We start from the raw sequence: 20,016 nt of genomic DNA, 5'->3' as shown, positions 1-20,016 counted from the left end.
GGACTTGTTCCATCGCCCTCTGCCAAATAGCCGGGGCTGATGCTACCCCGAATACCAGTCGATTGTACTGGTAAAGGCCTTTGTGAGTGTTTATCGTGAGGTATTTCCTAGATGCTTCTTCCACCTCCATTTGTAGATACGCTTGGGCCAGGTCAATCTTCGTAAAGCGTTTCCCTCCAGATAGTGAGGCGAAAATATCTTGTATCCGTGGAAGTGGATATTGTACTGTGTGCAGGACTGGGTTCAAAGTTACCTTGAAGTCCCCACAGATGCGAAACTTCTTCGGCTTCCCAGGCGTGCTGCTCAATGATTTCTTCATTACAGGAACGATGGGTGTGGCCCACTCGCTGCAGTCCACCTTGGACAGCACACCCGAACGCTCCAAACTCTCCAGTTCTGCTTCAACGGCTGGGCGGATCGCGTACGGTACCGGTCTGGCCTTAAAAAATTTTGGGTTTGCGTTATCTTCGATTTTTATCGTTGCCTTTACTCCTTTTAGAGTCCCAAGTCCTTGTTGGAACACCTCTTTCGCGTCAGTTAGAATTTTTGACAGTCGTCCAGGTGTGACGTCATCATCCTTTTTGTCAGTCACAGTTAGCGCCTGAATGGAATGCCAATCCAATTGTATTTTTCGGATCCATTCAGGTCCCAATAATGGTGGTCCTCCATCTTGTAGTATATATAGATACAGTTTCTGTGTTTCCTTGCTGTTGTATTTAACTGGCACCCTTATTTTTCCTCTGGGGTAGAATTTTTGCCCTGTGTATGTCTTCAATACAATGGACGTGTCCTTTAAGGGTATGTGTGAGAATAGCCGCTCATAGTCTCGTCGATTCATGACAGTTAGGGCTGATCCTGTATCCAATTCCATCTTTACTTGGGACCCTGCTATCATGAGGGTGACCCAAATGGTTCGGTGATCCTCCTTTGCAATCACGTTGTGTAACTTTAGACAACTTAGTCTCCTGCTCCCGGAGTCATTATCACTCTCCTGATCTTCCGAACTACTGTCTGTCATTTTTTTTACTTTCTTGTACTTTTCCTTAGTAGTTCTTGTAGTGTTGGTTTTCTTTCCCGACCTGCAGACTCTTGCTATATGTCCCATTTTCCCGCATTGCCTGCATACTTTGTCCTTAAACCAGCAGTCCTTCTGATCATGGGTTGTTCTGCCACAGCGATAGCACTTTTCTGCTCCATACGCCATTTCATTAGCGCTGTATTCTTGTGGTTTCTGTTGTATTTCCGCAGCTCCCCGTGCTGCTGCTTCGTAGGATACTGCCACGCTGAAAGCCTGTTCTAGCGTCATGTCCTTTTCCGAAAGTAGTCGTTTCTGGGTTCCTTCACTCTGGAGCCCGCAGACAAACCTATCCCGTAAGGTGTCTGCCAGTCCTGCTCCGAACTGGCAGTGCTTCGATAACTTGCGTAGTTCCGTAAGATAGTCAGCATTGTTCTCATCTTTGTGCTGGTTTCTTTTATGGAACTTGAATCTTTCTGCTATCAGCAGCGGTGTAGGGTTTAGGTGTTCCTGTAAGATATTAACAATCTCTTCAAAACTTTTCTCCATTGGTTTAGCTGGGGTAATTAAATTCCGCAATAGGCCGTACGTTCTCGCGCCCATCAAATTTAATAATACCGACGCCTTCTTTCCATTGGCCACCTCATTGGCATTGCAGTACACTTCAATTCTTTCCACATACGTGGTCCAGTCTTCTACCTCGTTGTCGAAAGCAGTGATACTGCCACTCTTCGGCATCTTGGGTGATTTAAAATGGCGCCTCCCACACTTTTTCTTCTTCCCCAATGTAATAAAATGGCGCCTCCTGCGCTTTTCCTTCTTCCCCAATGGAATAAAATGGCGCCTCCCGCGCTTTTCCTTCTTCCCCTTGCTGCCACGCTGCTCCCAGCGTTCTACAGGGTAATGGCGGCGACCCGCGGCTTCAGCGCGTCTCACTTTTCCTTCCCCTCGTTTTATTTTCTCTACGCTGCCCGGTTCTTGAGCACCGACCGCGCCCTGTGCGCTCCACCCTCTCTCTCTCTCTTTCCTCCCGACGATGCTGCGCGGCCCCTTTGCAGAGCCGCTCGATCGAGCTCGAGCCCGCCGCAGTCCGGAAGGGTCAGCGCACTACCTGCTACCAGCACGATTTGCTGGAACACCTTGACTGGGGAGCCAAGCCCAGCTCTCCACAGCCTCTCCCGCAATTCTCCGAACACCGATGGATCCTTGGGCGGCTTCCCGCGGTCGACGCCCGTTGTTCTGACTTCGACCTCCAAGAAGCTTCTTCTCAGGGAAAGATCCCCGTGAGGTGATGCAGTACTGCAGGTGAGTTCGAACCTGCCCGTCGCCAGTGTAGTGTCCGAGTATCAATAATACACGGACTGCAGGAAAACAATAAAACAGGTATTTACTGAAGAGGGTAAACTTAAGACTGACGTACAGAAGCCTGCTAGGGCTTTTTATACAGGTGTGGTCACTGCCGGTAATGCAGTATAAAATCAGTTCTTCTCTTAAAAGGTACATACACAACAAGGTTCAAGGATGAATGTTGCCCAAGTTAGGGAGGAAGGTTGGAGAGAGGTTCAAGGATGAATGTTGCCCAAGTTAGGGAGAAAGGTTGGAGAGAGGTTCAAGGATGAATGTTGCCCAAGTTAAGGAAGAAGGTTGGGAAGAGGTTCAAGGATGAATGTTGCCCAAGTTAGGGAGGAAGGTTAGAGAGAGGTTCAAGGATGAATGTTGCCCAAGTTAAGGAAGAAGGTTGGAAAGAGGTTCAAGGATGAATGTTGCCCAAGTTAGGGAGGAAGGTTGGAGAGAGGTTCAAGGATGAATGTTGCCCAAGGCAGGTAGGGAAGGGGGAGAACTTCCCTACAAAGTTGCATTTGCCAGTATGACGCTTGTGTGAACATTTCGCCAGTAGCACACAGAGCCAGAGAGTGAGCGGGGCCCGGCGGTGTCATCGTCACTCATATCCGGGTGAATATAAATAGATGGTCGCTGCGTCAGACGGATTTTAATTTCCGGCGGAGAGGATGCGCTGGAGTTTGGTATTGGCGGAGGCCCTGAGCCTGGCCCTGGCCACGCTTTGGCTCGGCGGCAGCTCCGGCTCGGGCTCCAGCTGTCCGTGCTCGAATCCGGCTCTGTGCCAGCCGCTAACCGGGGAGAATCAGTTGGAGGTGGGTGGGGCGGGCCCGGACCCTGGGCCTGGAGTCGGGCTCTATACCCCGGGGGTCATTGGCCGGGGCTCTTCACTCCCCTCGGGGAGGCAGGAGCTGGGTCAAGTTTCCAAGTACAACGTGCCGGGGGCAGCGAGGTGGAGGGAAAGGCTCCGCGGCCTGCGGCACACGCCGTTGCCATGGAGACGGCCGGGGGCCAGGCCTCCATCCCACCCCGGAGCCCAGGGACACAGCAGTGCCGGCTCCCCCGCCCCCCGGAAACCACGGGCTGGAGTAGATTGGGGGGGGCACAGGCTAGAGTCGACTGGGGGAGGCACGGGCTGGAGTAGATGGGGGGGCTGGAGTAGATGGGGGGCACAGGCTAGAGTAGATTGGGGGGGCACGGGCTGGAGTAGATTGGGGGGGGCACAGGCTAGAGTAGATTGGGGGGGCTGGAGTAGATTGGGGGGGCTGGAGTAGATGGGGGGCACAGGCTAGAGTAGGTTGGGGGCACGGGCTGGAGTAGATTGGGGGGGCACGGGCTGGAGTAGATTGGGGGGGCTGGAGTAGATGGGGGGGCTGGAGTAGATGGGGGGGCACGGGCTGGAGTAGATTGGGGGGGCACGGGCTGGAGTAGATTGGGGGGGCTGGAGTAGATTGGGGGGCTGGAGTAGATTGGGTGGGCACGGGCTGGAGTAGAGGGTGGGCACGGGCTGGAGTAGATGGGGGGGCACGGGCTGGAGTAGATGGGGGAGGCTGGAGTAGATTGGGGGGGCCTGGAGTAGATTGGGGGGGCCTGGAGTAGATTGGGGGGGGGCTGGCGTAGATGGGGGGGCACGGGCTGGCGTAGATGGGGGGACACGGGCTGGAGTAGATTGGGAGGGCCTGGAGTAGATTGGGGGGGCTGGCGTAGATGGGGGGGCACAGGCTGGAGTAGAGGGGGGGCACGGGCTGGGGTAGAGGGGGGGCACGGGCTGGAGTAGAGGGGGGACACGGGCTGGAGTAGAGGTGGGGTACGGGCTGGAGTAGAGGGGGGGCACGGGCTGGAGTAGATTGGGGGCACGGGCTGGAGTAGATTGGGGGCACGGGCTGGAGTAGAGGGGGGGCACGGGCTGGAGTAGAGGTGGGGTACGGGCTGGAGTAGAGGGGGGCACGGGCTGGAGTAGAGGGGGGGTACGGGCTGGAGTGGGGGGGGCATGGGCTGGAGTGGGGGGGGCACGGGCTGGAGTAGAGAGGGGGGCACGGGCTGGAGTAGAGGGGGGGGCACGGGCTGGAGTAGAGGTGAGGTACGGGCTGGAGTAGAGGGAGGGCATGGGCTGGAGTGGGGGGGCACGGGCTGGAGTAGAGGGGAGGCACGGCCTGGAGTAGAGGGGGGGCACAGGCTGGAGTAGAGGGGGGGCACGGGCTGGGGTAGAGGGGGGGCACGGGCTGGAGTAGAGGGGGGACACGGGCTGGAGTAGAGGTGGGGTACGGGCTGGAGTAGAGGGGGGGCACGGGCTGGAGTAGATTGGGGGCACGGGCTGGAGTAGATTGGGGGCACGGGCTGGAGTAGAGGGGGGGCACGGGCTGGAGTAGAGGTGGGGTACGGGCTGGAGTAGAGGGGGGCACGGGCTGGAGTAGAGGGGGGGTACGGGCTGGAGTGGGGGGGGCACGGGCTGGAGTGGGGGGGGCACGGGCTGGAGTAGAGGGGGGGGCACGGGCTGGAGTAGAGGGGGGGGCACGGGCTGGAGTAGAGGTGAGGTACGGGCTGGAGTAGAGGGAGGGCATGGGCTGGAGTGGGGGGGCACGGGCTGGAGTAGAGGGGAGGCACGGCCTGGAGTAGAGGGGGGGCACGGGCTGGGGTAGAGGGGGGGTACGGGCTGGAGTAGAGAGGGGGGCACAGGCTGGAGTTGAGGGGGGGCACGGGCTGGAGTAGAGGTGGGGTACGGGCTGGAGTAGAGAGGGGGGCACGGGCTGGAGTAGAGGGGGGGCACGGGCTGGAGTAGAGGTGGGGTACGGGCTGGAGTAGGGGGGGCACGGGCTGGAGTAGAGGTGGGGTACGGGCTGGAATGGGGGGGCATGGGCTGGAGTAGGGGGGGCACGGGCTGGAGTAGAGAGGGGGGGCACGGGCTGGAGTAGAGAGGGGGGGCACGGGCTGGAGTAGAGGGGGGGCACGGGCTGGAGTAGAGGTGGGGTACGGGCTGGAGTAGAGGGGGGGCATGGGCTGGAGTGGGGGGGCACGGGCTGGAGTAGAGGGGAGGCACGGGCTGGAGTAGATTGGGGGGGCACGGGCTGGAGTAGAGGGGGGGTACGGGCTGGAGTAGATTGGGGAGGGGGCACAGGCTGGAGTAGATTGGGGGCACGGGCTGGAGTAGATTGGGGGGGCACGGGCTGGAGTAGATTGGGGGGCTGGAGTAGATGGGGGGCACGGGCTGGAGTAGATGGGGAGGCACGGGCTGGAGTAGATTGGGGGGGCTGGAGTAGATTGGGGGGGCTGGAGTAGATTGGGTGGGCACGCTGGAGTAGAGGGTGGGCACGGGCTGGAGTAGAGGGTGGGCACGGGCTGGAGTAGATGGGGGGGCACGGGCTGGAGTAGATGGGGGGCACGGGCTGGAGTAGATGGGGGGCACGGGCTGGAGTAGAGGGTGGGCACGGGCTGGAGTAGATGGGGGGCACGGGCTGGAGTAGATTGGGGGGGCACGGGCTGGAGTAGAGAGGGGGCATGGGCTGGAGTAGAGGGGGGGCACGGGCTGGAGTAGATTGGGGGGGCTGGCGTAGATGGGGGGCACGGGCTGGAGTAGAGGGGGGTACGGGCTGGAGTAGAGGGGGGGGCATGGGCTGGAGTAGAGGGGGGGTACGGGCTGGAGTAGAGGGGGGGGCACGGGCTGGAGTAGATTGGGGGGGCCTGGAGTAGATTGGGGGGGGCTGGCGTAGATGGGGGGGGCACGGGCTGGCGTAGATGGGGGGGCACGGGCTGGAGTAGAGGGGGGGCACGGGCTGGAGTAGAGGGGGGTACGGGCTGGAGTAGAGGGGGGGGCACGGGCTGGAGTAGATTGGGGGGGCCTGGAGTAGATTGGGGGGGGCTGGCGTAGATGGGGGGGGCACGGGCTGGCGTAGATGGGGGGGCACGGGCTGGAGTAGAGGGGGGGCACGGGCTGGAGTAGAGGGGGGGCACGGGCTGGAGTAGAGGGGGGGCACGGGCTGGAGTAGAGGGGGGGGCACGGGCTGGAGTAGAGGGGGGGCACGGGCTGGAGTAGAGGGGGGGCACGGGCTGGAGTAGAGGGGGGGGCACGGGCTGGCGTAGATGAGGGGGCACGGGCTGGAGTGGGGGGGGCATGGGCTGGAGTGGGGGGGGCACGGGCTGGAGTAGAGAGGGGGGCACGGGCTGGAGTAGAGGGGGGGGCACGGGCTGGAGTAGAGGTGAGGTACGGGCTGGAGTAGAGGGGGGGCATGGGCTGGAGTGGGGGGGCACGGGCTGGAGTAGAGGGGAGGCACGGCCTGGAGTAGAGGGGGGGCACGGGCTGGGGTAGAGGGGGGGTACGGGCTGGAGTAGAGGGGGGGGCACAGGCTGGAGTTGAGGGGGGGCACGGGCTGGAGTAGAGGTGGGGTACGGGCTGGAGTAGAGAGGGGGGCACGGGCTGGAGTAGAGGGGGGGCACGGGCTGGAGTAGAGGTGGGGTACGGGCTGGAGTAGAGGTGGGGTACGGGCTGGAGTAGGGGGGGCACGGGCTGGAGTAGAGAGGGGGGGCACGGGCTGGAGTAGAGAGGGGGGGCACGGGCTGGAGTAGAGGGGGGGCACGGGCTGGAGTAGAGGTGGGGTACGGGCTGGAGTAGAGGGGGGGCATGGGCTGGAGTGGGGGGGCACGGGCTGGAGTAGAGGGGAGGCACGGGCTGGAGTAGATTGGGGGGGCACGGGCTGGAGTAGAGGGGGGGTACGGGCTGGAGTAGATTGGGGAGGGGGCACAGGCTGGAGTAGATTGGGGGCACGGGCTGGAGTAGATTGGGGGGGCACGGGCTGGAGTAGATTGGGGGGCTGGAGTAGATGGGGGGCACGGGCTGGAGTAGATGGGGAGGCACGGGCTGGAGTAGATTGGGGGGGCTGGAGTAGATTGGGGGGGCTGGAGTAGATTGGGTGGGCACGCTGGAGTAGAGGGTGGGCACGGGCTGGAGTAGAGGGTGGGCACGGGCTGGAGTAGATGGGGGGCACGGGCTGGAGTAGATGGGGGGCACGGGCTGGAGTAGATGGGGGGCACGGGCTGGAGTAGAGGGTGGGCACGGGCTGGAGTAGATGGGGGGCACGGGCTGGAGTAGATTGGGGGGCACGGGCTGGAGTAGAGAGGGGGCATGGGCTGGAGTAGAGGGGGGGCACGGGCTGGAGTAGATTGGGGGGGGCTGGCGTAGATGGGGGGCACGGGCTGGAGTAGAGGGGGGTACGGGCTGGAGTAGAGGGGGGGCATGGGCTGGAGTAGAGGGGGGGTACGGGCTGGAGTAGAGGGGGGGGCACGGGCTGGAGTAGATTGGGGGGGCCTGGAGTAGATTGGGGGGGGCTGGCGTAGATGGGGGGGGCACGGGCTGGCGTAGATGGGGGGGCACGGGCTGGAGTAGAGGGGGGGCACGGGCTGGAGTAGAGGGGGGTACGGGCTGGAGTAGAGGGGGGGGGCACGGGCTGGAGTAGATTGGGGGGGCCTGGAGTAGATTGGGGGGGGCTGGCGTAGATGGGGGGGGCACGGGCTGGCGTAGATGGGGGGGCACGGGCTGGAGTAGAGGGGGGGCACGGGCTGGAGTAGAGGGGGGGCACGGGCTGGAGTAGAGGGGGGGCACGGGCTGGAGTAGAGGGGGGGGCACGGGCTGGAGTAGAGGGGGGGCACGGGCTGGAGTAGAGGGGGGGCACGGGCTGGAGTAGAGGGGGGGGCACGGGCTGGCGTAGATGAGGGGGCACGGGCTGGAGTAGAGGGGGGGCACGGGCTGGAGTAGAGGGGGGGCACGGGCTGGAGTAGAGGGGGGGCACGGGCTGGAGTAGAGGGGGGGGCACGGGCTGGAGTAGAGGGGGGGCACGGGCTGGAGTAGAGGGGGGGGCACGGGCTGGAGTAGAGGGAGGCACGGGCTGGAGTAGATTGGGGGGGCACGGGCTGGAGTAGATTGGGGGGGCACGGGCTGGAGTAGATTGGGGGGGCACGGGCTGGAGTAGATTGGGGGGGCACGGGCTGGAGTAGATTGGGGGGGCACGGGCTGGAGTAGATTGGGGGGGCACGGGCTGGAGTAGATTGGGGGGGCACGGGCTGGAGTAGATTGGGGGGGCACGGGCTGGAGTAGATTGGGGGGGCACGGGCTGGAGTAGATTGGGGGGACACGGGCTGGAGTAGATTGGGGGGGCACGGGCTGGAGTAGGGGGGCACGGGCTGGAGTAGATTGGGGGGCACGGGCTGGAGTAGATTGGGGGGCACGGGTTGGAGTAGAGGGGGGGCAGGGGCTGGAGTAGATTGGGGGGGCACGGGCTGGAGTAGATTGGGGGGGCACGGGCTGGAGTAGATTGGGGGGGCACGGGCTGGAGTAGAGGGGGCGGCACGGGCTGGAGTAGAGGGGGGGGCGCGGGCTGGAGTAGAGGGGGGGCACGGGCTGGAGTAGAGGGGGGGCACGGGCTGGAGTAGAGGGGGGGCACGGGCTGGAGTAGAGGGGGGGCACGGGCTGGACTAGAGGGGGGGCGCGGGCTGGACTAGGGGGGGCACGGGCTGGAGTAGAGGGGGGGCACGGGCTGGAGTTGGGGGGGGGCACGGGCTGGAGTTGGGGGGGGCACGGGCTGGAGTAGAGGGGGGGCACGGGCTGGAGTAGAGGGGGGGGCACGGGCTGGAGTAGAGGGGGGGGCACGGGCTGGAGTAGAGGGGGGGCACGGGCTGGAGTAGAGGGGGGGGCACGGGCTGGAGTAGAGGGGGGCACGGGCTGGAGTAGATTGGGGGGGCACGGGCTGGAGTAGATTGGGGGGGCACGGGCTGGAGTAGATTGGGGGGGCACGGGCTGGAGTAGATTGGGGGGGCACGGGCTGGAGTAGATTGGGGGGGCACGGGCTGGAGTTGGGGGGGGGCACGGGCTGGAGTTGGGGGGGGCACGGGCTGGAGTAGAGGGGGGGCACGGGCTGGAGTAGAGGGGGGGGCACGGGCTGGAGTAGAGGGGGGGGCACGGGCTGGAGTAGAGGGGGGGCACGGGCTGGAGTAGAGGGGGGGGCACGGGCTGGAGTAGAGGGGGGCACGGGCTGGAGTAGATTGGGGGGGCACGGGCTGGAGTAGATTGGGGGGGCACGGGCTGGAGTAGATTGGGGGGGCACGGGCTGGAGTAGATTGGGGGGGCACGGGCTGGAGTAGATTGGGGGGGCACGGGCTGGAGTAGATTGGGGGGGCACGGGCTGGAGTAGATTGGGGGGCACGGGCTGGAGTAGATTGGGGGGGCACGGGCTGGAGTAGATTGGGGGGGCACGGGCTGGAGTAGATTGGGGGGGCACGGGCTGGAGTAGATTGGGGGGGCACGGGCTGGAGTAGGGGGGGCACGGGCTGGAGTAGATTGGGGGGCACGGGCTGGAGTAGATTGGGGGGCACGGGCTGGAGTAGAGGGGGGGCAGGGGCTGGAGTAGATTGGGGGGGCACGGGCTGGAGTAGATTGGGGGGGCACGGGCTGGAGTAGAGGGGGCGGCACGGGCTGGAGTAGAGGGGGCGGCACGGGCTGGAGTAGAGGGGGGGCGCGGGCTGGAGTAGGGGGCGGCACGGGCTGGAGTAGAGGGGGGGGCACGGGCTGGAGTAGAGGGGGGGCACGGGCTGGAGTAGAGGGGGGGCACGGGCTGGACTAGAGGGGGGGCGCGGGCTGGACTAGGGGGGGCACGGGCTGGAGTAGAGGGGGGGCACGGGCTGGAGTTGGGGGGGGGCACGGGCTGGAGTTGGGGGGGGGCACGGGCTGGTGTTGGAGGGGGTGGGGGATGTCCCCACTGACCGGAATAGAGGGGGGGCTGCGTTAGTTTTGGGGGGGGGCGCGGGCTGCGTTAGTTTTGGGGGGGTGGGCTGTGTTTTGTGGGGGTGGGCTGCGTTAGTTTCGGGGCGGCGGGCTGCATTAGTTTTGGGGGGGGCGCGGGCTGCATTAGTTTCGGGGGGGTGGGCGGCGTTAGTTTCGGGGGGTGTGGGCTGCGTTCGTTTTGGGGGGCGGGCTGCGTTCGTTTTGGGGCGGACACGGGATGCGTTAGTTTTGGGGGCGCGGGGCTGCGTTAGTTTTGTGGGGATGCGGGCTGCGTTAGTTTTGGGGGCGCGGGCTGCGTTAGTTTTAGGGGCGCGGGCTGCGTTAGTTTTGTGGGGATGCGGGCTGCGTTAGTTTTGGGGGCGCGGGCTGCGTTAGTTTTAGGGGCGCGGGCTGCGTTAGTTTTGTGGGGATGCGGGCTGCGTTAGTTTTGGGGGCGCGGGCTGCGTTAGTTTTAGGGGCGCGGGCTGCGTTAGTTTTGTGGGGATGCGGGCTGCGTTAGTTTTGGGGGCGCGGGCTGCGTTAGTTTTAGGGGCGCGGGCTGCGTTAGTTTTGTGGGGATGCGGGCTGCGTTAGTTTTGAGGGCACGGGCTGCATTAGTTTTAGGGGCGCGGGCTGCGTTAGTTTTGTGGGGATGCGGGCTGCATTAGTTTTGGGGGCGCGGGCTGCGTTAGTTTTAGGGGCGCGGGCTGCGTTAGTTTTGTGGGGATGCGGGCTGCGTTAGTTTTGGGGGCGCGGGCTGCGTTAGTTTTAGGGGCGCGGGCTGCGTTAGTTTTGTGGGGATGCGGGCTGCGTTAGTTTTGGGGGCGCGGGCTGCGTTAGTTTTAGGGGCGCGGGCTGCGTTAGTTTTGTGGGGATGCGGGCTGCGTTAGTTTTGGGGGCGCGGGCTGCGTTAGTTTTAGGGGCGCGGGCTGCGTTAGTTTTGTGGGGATGCGGGCTGCGTTAGTTTTGGGGGCGCGGGCTGCGTTAGTTTTGGGGGACACGGGATGCGTTAGTTTTGGGGTGGGGCGCGGGATGCATTCGTTTTGGGGGGACACGGTATGCGTTAGTTTTGGGGGGACGCGGGCTGCGTTAGTTTTGGGGTGGGGCGCGGGCTGCGTTAGTTTTGGGGGGAGGCGGGCTGCGTTAGTTTTGGGGGGACGCGGGCTGCGTTAGTTTTGGGGGGACGCGGTATGCGTTAGTTTTGGGGTGGAGGGCGGGCTGCGTTAGTTTTGGGGGGCGGGCAGAGTTAGTTTTGGGGGGCGGGCTGCGTTAGTTTTGTGGGTACGCGGGCTGCGTTCGTTTTGGGGGGACGCAGGATGCGTTAGTTTTGGGGTGGAGGGCGGGCTGCGTTAGTTTTGGGGGTACGCGGGCTGCGTTAGTTTTGGGGGGGACGCGGGCTGCGTTAGTTTTGGGGGCGCGGGCTGCGTTAGTTTTGGGGGGGACACGGGATGCGTTAGTTTTGAGGGCGTGGGCTGCGTTAGTTTTGGGGGTACGCGGGCTGCGTTAGTTTTGTGGGGATGCGGGCTGCGTTAGTTTTGGGGGGACGCGGTATGCGTTAGTTTTGGGGTGGAGGGCGGGCTGCGTTAGTTTTGGGGGAGCGGGCAGAGTTCGTTTTGGGGGGACGGGCTGCAGTAGTTTTGGGGGGATGCGGGCTGCGTCGGGTCAGGGCACAGGCTGGATTGTGTTAGGGGCTCGAACTGGGTTGGGGGCAAAGGCTGAACTGGAAGCGGGTGCTGGGGTGGGGAACTGGCGGGCACCGGCCAGACTCCAGCCTCCAGGGAAAATGAATATGCTATATGCCCTTCATTACTGCGGCTGACTGCTTATTTTTGTATTAGGTCTATGTCTTTGATGTTGGAGGATCGGCTTGGAAGCATTATGACTGGTCTAAGGTCACGACAATTGCAGCCTTTGGAAGTTATGACCCTGAGCTTGTGTGTCACGCTCATGCAAATGAAGTTCGAGTTGTCCTGAAAGGTAACTAATTTTATCACAGACAAAATGTCTTGTAATGCAAGCTGTATTATTGAGAACCACATTAAAGAACATGCAATGCACCGCCTTGACTTTGCTATTCTGACTCTTCTTGACCTTACATTGCTGAAATTCCTCTGCAGCTCTGATACAACCGTTGCAAGTTATTCTACATTCCATCTATAATATATTTAAAAATCTTACATCTACACGCACCTCATGTCTACAAAATCTTACGTTCTGTTATCAACTTTTTCCATTTATGAATTCCTTTGTCCACATTTATAATAGGAACTGTCACTCTAAACTTGTTGCATATTAATTATGTTCTCCCCACCAGTGGTGTCACTGCAGTACCTCTATTCCGCATCATCAGCTTGAATTACTATTTAACTATAAAATAATATCAAATCGAAGTATTGTATAAAAGAATTAGGACAGGATGTATGATTTCACAACGGGGACTGAATTACATCTGAATGCCTTGGTTGAATTATCCCCCACACTCTAACTCTGCTTCACCTGAAGACTACACTTAAGCCTGAGCTCCCTTTGTCCATTGGAACGAGAGATTGACTAGTGATGTATTTTTTTTCTACTTTTTACCCCACAGATTTGCTGGGTTTTGCTGGTTTGTGAGATCTGAGAGTCGGGAATGGTAGCATAGTGATAATGTCACTGGGTTAGTAATCCAGAGGCCTGGACTAATGACACAGAGACATGAGTTCACATCCCACCACGGCAGCTGGGGAATTTAAATTCAGTTAATTAAATAAATCTGGAATAACAGTAATGGTAATCATGAAGCTATCTGATTGTCGTAAAAAACCCATCTCGTTCACTAATGTCCTTGAGAGAAGGAAATCTGCTGTCCTTACCTTGTCTGGCAATGTAGTTGACTCTTAACTGCCCTCTGAAATGGCCTAGCAAACCACTCAGTTGTAACAAACCGCTACGAAACAAAATAATAAAAATGAAACCGGACAGACCACCCGGCATCGACCTCGGCACCGGCTATGGCTATGGACACGGCAACAGCACACCCAGCCCAGTCAAACCTGCAAAGTCCTCCTCACCAACATCTGGGGGACTTTTGCCAAAATTGGGAGAGCTGTCCCACAGACTAGTCAAGGAACAGCCTGACATAGTCATACTCACAGAATCATACCTTTCAGCCAATGTCCCAAACTCCTCCATCACCATCCCTGGATGTGTCCTGTCCCACCGGCAGTGGTATACAGTCGGGAAGGAGTGACCCTGGGAGTCCTCAACATTGACTTCGGACCCCATGAAGTCTCATGGCTTCAGGTCAAGCATAGGCAAGGAAACCTCCTGCTGATTACCACCTACCACCCTCCTTCAGCTGAATCAGTACTTCGCCATGTTGAACACTACTTGGAAGAAGCACTGAGAGTAGCCAGGGCACAGAATGTACTCTGGGTGGGGGACTTGCCAATGTCCATCACCAAGAGTGGCTCGGTAGCACCGCTACTGACCGAGCTGGCCGAGTGCTGAAGGACATAGTTGCCAGTCTGGGCCTGCGACAGGTGGTGAGAGAACCAACACGAGGGAAAAACCTACTTGACCTCGTCCTCACCAGTCTATCTGTCGCAGATGCATCTGTCCATGACAGCATTGGTAGCAGTGACCACTGCACAGTCATTGTGGAGACGAAGTCCCGTCTTCACACTGAGGACACCCTCCATCGTGTTGTGTGGCACTACCACCATGCTAAATGGATAGATTCAGAACAGATCTAGCAGCTCAAAACTGGGCATCCATGAGGTGCTGTGGGCCATCAGCAGCAGAATTGTATTCCACCACAATCTATAACCTCATGGCCCAGCATATTCCTCACTCTACCATTACCATCAAGCCAGGGGACCAACCCTGGTTCAATAAGGAGTGTACAAAAGCATGCCCGGAGCAGCACCAGGCGTACCTAAAAATGAGGTGCCAACCTGGGGAAGCTGCAACACGGGACTACAAGCATCCTAAAAATCGGAAGCAGCATGCTATAGACAGGGCTAAGCGATCCCACAATCAACGGATCAGATCAAAGCTCTGCAGTCCTGCCACATCGTCATGACAGGTGGACCATTAAACAACTAACGAGAGGAGGAGGCCCCATGAATATCCCCATCCTCAATGATGGTGGAGCCCAGCACATGAGTGCAACAGACAAGGCTGAAGCATTTATATCCAACTTCAGCCAGAAGTGCCAAGTGGATGATCCATATCGGCCTCCTCCTGAGGTCACCACCATCACAGAAGCCAGTCTTCAGCCAATTAGATTCACTCCATGTGATATCAAGAAATGGCTGAGCGCACTGGATACAACAAAGGCTATGGGCCCTGACAACATCCCGGCTATCGTGCTGAAGACTTGTGCTCCAGAACTAGCCGCACCTCTAGCCAAACTGTTCCAGTACAGCTACAATACTGGCATCTATCCGACAATGTGGAAAACTGGCCAGGTATGTCCTGTCCACAAAAAGCAGGACAAATCCAATCCGGCCAATTACCTCCCCATCAGTCTACTCTCAATCATCAGCAAAGTGATGAAGGTGTCATCGACAGTGCTATCAAGCGGCGCTTACTCACCAATAACCTGCTCACTGATGCCCAGTTTGGGTTTTGCCAAGACCACTCGGTACCTGACCTCATTACAGCCTTGGTCCAAACATGGACAAAGGAGTTGAATTCTAGAAGAGAAGTGAGAGTGACTGCCCTTGACATCAAGGCAGCATTTGACCGAGTGTGGCATAAAGGAGCCCTAGTAAAACTGAAGTCAATGGGAATCGGGGGGGGGGGGGGGAACTCTCCACTGGCTGGAGTCATACCTGGCACAAAGGAAGATGGTTGTGGTGATTGAAGGTCAATCATCACAGCCCCAGGACATCATTGCAGGTGTTCCTCAGGGCAGTGTCCTAGGCCCAACCATGTTCAGCTGCTTCATCAATGACCTTCCCTCCAACATAAGGTCAGAAATGCCGATGTTCGCTGATGACTGCACGGTGTTCAGTGTCATTCACAACTCCTCAGATAATGAAGCAGTCCATGCCTGCAGGCAACAAGACCTGAATGACGTTCAGGCTTGGGCTGATAAGTGGCAGGTAACATTCGCGCCACACAAGTGCGAGGCAATGACTATCGCCAACAAGCGAGAGTCTAACCTCCACCCCTTGACATTCAATGGCATTACCATCGCCGAATCCCCTACCATCAACATCCTGGGGGTCTCCATTGACCAGAAACGTAACTGAACCAGCCACCTAAATACTGTGGCAACAAGAGCAGGTCAGAGGCTAGGAATTCTGCGGCGAGTGTCTCACTTCCTGACTCCCCAAAGCCTTTCTACCATCTACAAGGCACAAGTAAGGCGTGTGATGGAATACTCTCCACTTGCCTGGATGCGTGCAGCTCCAACAACACTCAAGAAGCTCGACACCATCCAGGACAAAGCAGCCCGCTTGATTGGCACCCCATCCACCACCTTAAACATTCACTCCCTCCACCACCGGCGTACCGTGGCTGCAGTGTGTACCATCTACAAGATGCACTGCAGCAACTTGCCAAGGCTTCTTCGGCAGCACCTCCCAAACCCGCGACCTCTTCCACCTAGAAGGACAAGGGCAGCAGACGCATGAGAAGACCACCACCTCCAAGTTCCCCTCCAAGTCACACACCATCCTGACTTAGAAGTATATCGCCTATTCATCATTGCTGGGTCAAAAAAATCCTGGAACTCCCTAACAGCACTGTGGGAGTATCTTCACACGGACTGTAGCGGTTCAAGAAGGCGGCTCACCGCCACCTCCTCATGGGCAATTAGGGATGGGCAATAAATACTGGATTTGCCAGTGACGCCCACGTCCCATAAACAATTTTTTTTTTTTTAATTCTGAGAAGTGAGATTGTGACATTGAGGAGGATTCTGGAGATGGTCAGGGGTTGCTGGGATCTGGTAGTATTGGGGCATGGGGGAAAGCAGGTTCTAACGTACCTTGTTACGGAGGAGTTGGGGCGGGAAGCGGGTCTAATGGAATAGGACCCAAACTGCTTTTGACTTATTTGGAACCATCAGGCCCTCACCCCTCACATGTTCCTACAAGTCAGATGTCCTGACCACCGCTTCTCTCATAGTTGGCCCATTCCTATCCTCTGTTTTTGCCTTGAGTGTTTAAGCATAAATGTTCTGCCTATTAAAATGAATGGACAAAAAAATCAAAGGATGGGGGGGTGGTCAGAATGTTTTCAGATATGCACTACGAGCATATGCCAGGATTGTGTTGTTAGTGAATTTATCAACGTATACTATCTTTAATAAACATAAATCTCCATGATATGAATTATTCCAAGTTAATCATTTATGCAGTTTAAAGTTTTTAATATTTAAAAAATTAAGTCTCATTTTTTAAGTGAATATATGCAATCAGAAGTGATTGACCAAAAAATCTACTCTGAACAATCTGTTTTCTATCCTGACAATCATCAAAAAACACAAGCAGCTGTTAATTTTTAAGCTCCTGTGTCTCATGATATTTCTGTAATAAATTCTGCTTCTGTTTTTTCTGTGAGAAGTGCACAATAGAAAAGCACAATTGTAATATAGTTATATAAATTCACCACTTGCCTGAACTAAAAACTTTGAGAATTCTGTCTCCAGTTTCTTTCAAAAGTCTTTTGGGGAGAAAAATTAAAGAAACTCTCCAATACTCCGAATAGAAGGGACAGACCCATCAACTTCTATTGATGCACGGCAACGACTTGCATTTATATGACGTCTTTACGTAGTAAAACGTCACAAGGCGTTTCACCGGAGCGTTATCAAACTAAATTTGACACCAAGCCACATAAGGGGATATTAGGTCAAATGACCAAAAGCTTGGTCAAAGAGGTCGGTTTTAAGGAACATCTTAAAGGAGGAGAGAGAGGTGGTGAAATTTAGGGAGAGAATACCAGAGTTAGGGCTAAGGCAGCTGAAAGCACAGCCACCAATGGTGGAGTGAAGAAAATCAAGGATGTGCAAGAGGTCAGAATTGGAGGAGCGCAGAGATCGCTGAGGAGGTTACAGAGATAGGGAGGGGGCGAGGCCACGGAGTGATTTGAAAACCGGGATGAGAATTTTAAAAACGAGTTTTTGCAGGACCAGGACTATTTGCATGCTGGGAAATTCTGCAAATTGTACATGCTGAGAAAGTACCAATGTGATTGAAAACTTTCTCTTAACTATTACAGAGTAAAAATGCCAGTCAAAGTCTAGGCTTTTTGAGACTGGCTGAGGCCTTAAAGTTAAACTTTAATGAAGACATTAAAAGACATAAAAGAGAATTGAGTGGATACATTTAATCATGTTATTGTGTGATCTAATATTTACATTTTTTTTGTTTTGTTTTAGAAACTCTTATTTTAGAAAGTAAATACAGGTAGACTATCCTTTATCTGAACTTCCGAAAACCTCTAAAAGCCGAAAGTTTTTTCGTTCAGCATAAGTCGTGCGCACGACATGACCAGAGTGGCGCACGACTTACGTTGAGCAGGGCAGAGGGTCACAGAGTTCCCTCCTGGGTAGGAGACTGCAGGCCGAGCCGGGCAGTGTGAAGGAGGTACCGGGAGAGTGAACCCAACAATACAGCGGCCTGTCCGATAGCTGCAGCGGCCCGTCCGATATTCTTTTCTCCCCCCGACCCGACCCGAACCGAACCGCGGCCCGTCCGAAATTCTTTTCTCCCCCCCCCCCCGACCCGAACCGCGACCCGTCCGATATTCTTTTCTCCCCCCCCCACCCGACCCGTCCCGACCCCCCCGACCTGAACCGCGGCCCGTCCGATATTCTTTTCTCCCCCCCCCGACCCGACCCCCCCCCCCCCGACCTGAACCGCGGCCCGTCCGATATTCTTTTCTCCCCCCACCCCACCCGACCCCCGACCTGATTTGCGGGCCAGCTTAGTAGGAGTCAGCCGATATCCGGCTTTCCAGAGAAGCAGGAAGGGGAATGAGACACGGAACAGTCGCAAGAGGTAGCCTGAACTTTTAAAATTTATATTAAATACAAATTTCCCAGTCTTATAATAATACCTTCTGAAATCCAAAAAATTCCGAAAACCGAAACTCAGCTGGTCCCAAGGCTTTCGGATAAGGGATAGTGTACCTGTATTAGTTACTGAGGAACAAAATGGCAGCTGAAAAAAGTTTCAGATGAAGGTTTAGAAATTTGCTCTACATCACCACTTGGTGGCCATAGTGTGAAACTACATAAGATTTTGCACATAATGTGGCATGTGGCTATTAAAAAGGTAACAGGACAGGCATCACTAGATGTGAACACAATTAAAATGGAAAAACCATAGACACTGTTGACACAGAACTTTTGAATAGAAATATGAGAGGACACACTGAAACTTTTATTCCCTGGCACTGCAGCAGTATGCCATTTATGCCAGAATTAGAAAGCAGAATGCAGTTTAATGAAGGCCCTACCCAATTGTGTCCAGAGCCTTGGCCCAGCACACACGCTCCACTCTTCTGTCTCTGGCCTACTGAGATTTCTCCTCTTCCCCTTCAATGGCAGAACCTTCAGCTGTTAACTATCTTGAACGCTACAATCTTCTTCCTGGACCTCTTTTTGCCTTGGTATTTCTCTCCCTATCTGCTCAAGCCACCTCAAAACCTACCTCATTGACTGTGCTTTTGGTTACTTGGCTCAGTGGTAGCACTCTCTCTCCTCTGGGTCAGAAGGTTTTGGTTTACTTCAGGACTTGACACATAAGGGCAGTACTGAGGGAGTGCTGTATTTCCAGAGGTGCTGTGTTTCAAATGAGATATTAAACAAATATTCGACCTGCCTATTCAGGTGAATGTAAATAACCCGACTGGCACAATTCGAAGAAGAACCAGGAGTTTGCGTTGTGTCCTGGGCAACATTCATCCCTCTGGCCATCTATCTAATTTCCTATTTGTGGGACTTTGCTGGGCACAAATTAGCTACTACGTCTGCTTACAAAACAACAGTGATTACACATCAAAAATAATTAATTGGTTATTAAACACTTAATGTGAAAGGCACTATGTAAATGAAAGTTCTAGCTAAATCTTCCTCTCCTACTTTCTACTTGATGTTGGCAGTTTTGTCCTGTAAAGTGCCTTGGGACACTGTCCTGCGAATGATATCTGAATCCACAACATCAGGTTCCACATGTACGCTGCTGACACTCTGCTTTATCTCACCTCTTTGAAACCCTGCACTGTCTCTGATTTGTCACACAGCTTGTCCGACATCCAATATTGGATGAGCAGAAATTTCCTCCAACTAAATATTGGGAAGACTAAAGCCATTGCCTTTGGTTCCCTGCCACAAATTCTGTTCCCTGGCCACTGTCTGAAGCTGAGCCAGACCGTTCACAACCTTGGTGTTCTGTTTGACTCTGAGATGAGCTTCCGACCACATCTGCTCCATTGCCAAGACTGCCTACTTCCACCCCCGTAACACCGCCCGACTCCGACCCTGCCTCAGCTCATCTGCTGCTGAAACCCTCATCCATGCCTTTGTTACCTCCAGACTTGACTATTCCAACTCATTCCTGGCCGACCTCCCATCTTCCACCCTACATAAACTTGTGCTAACCCAAAACTCACTCCAAGTCTCATTCACCCTTCAACCCTGTGCTTGTTGACCTACGCTTTTCCCAGCCTGATAATGCCTCAATTTTAAAATACTCATCCTTGTTTTCAAATCCCCCCATTGCCTCGCCCCTCCCTGTCTCTCTAATTTCCTCCAGCCCTACAAACCTTCGAGATCTCTGTGCTCCTCTAATTATGGCCTCTTGTGCATCCCCAATTTTAATTGCTCCACCATTGGCGGCCATGCTTTCAGCTGCCTTAGCCCTAGCTCTGGTATTCCCTCCCTAAACCTCCCTGCCTCGCTTTCCTCCTTTTAAGA

General features: G+C 56.6%; 1 protein-coding gene across 1 annotated transcript in view; it reads left to right on the top strand.

Moving 5' to 3' along the window:
- The first annotated feature begins 2,983 nt into the window (after nt 1-2,983).
- The window catches only part of LOC147122395 (di-N-acetylchitobiase-like), a 30,711-nt gene continuing 13,678 nt past the window's right edge, over nt 2,984-20,016 (top strand). Inside the window, exons 1-2 of the mRNA XM_085983517.1 lie at nt 2,984-3,168; nt 11,939-12,077. Coding sequence (XP_085839643.1) covers nt 3,025-3,168; nt 11,939-12,077 — 283 coding nt within the window. The 5' untranslated portion in view covers nt 2,984-3,024. The remainder of the gene's footprint in view (nt 3,169-11,938; nt 12,078-20,016) is intronic.

Source organism: Somniosus microcephalus, chromosome 3 (assembly GCF_052327205.1).
Source record: "Somniosus microcephalus isolate GS21.2 chromosome 3, FLI_Smic_1.0, whole genome shotgun sequence".
In the NCBI taxonomy this organism is placed as follows: Eukaryota; Metazoa; Chordata; class Chondrichthyes; order Squaliformes; family Somniosidae; genus Somniosus; species Somniosus microcephalus.
The sequence above is the reverse complement of the archived record's forward strand: the minus strand, read 5'-3'. Positions and strand labels throughout refer to the sequence as shown.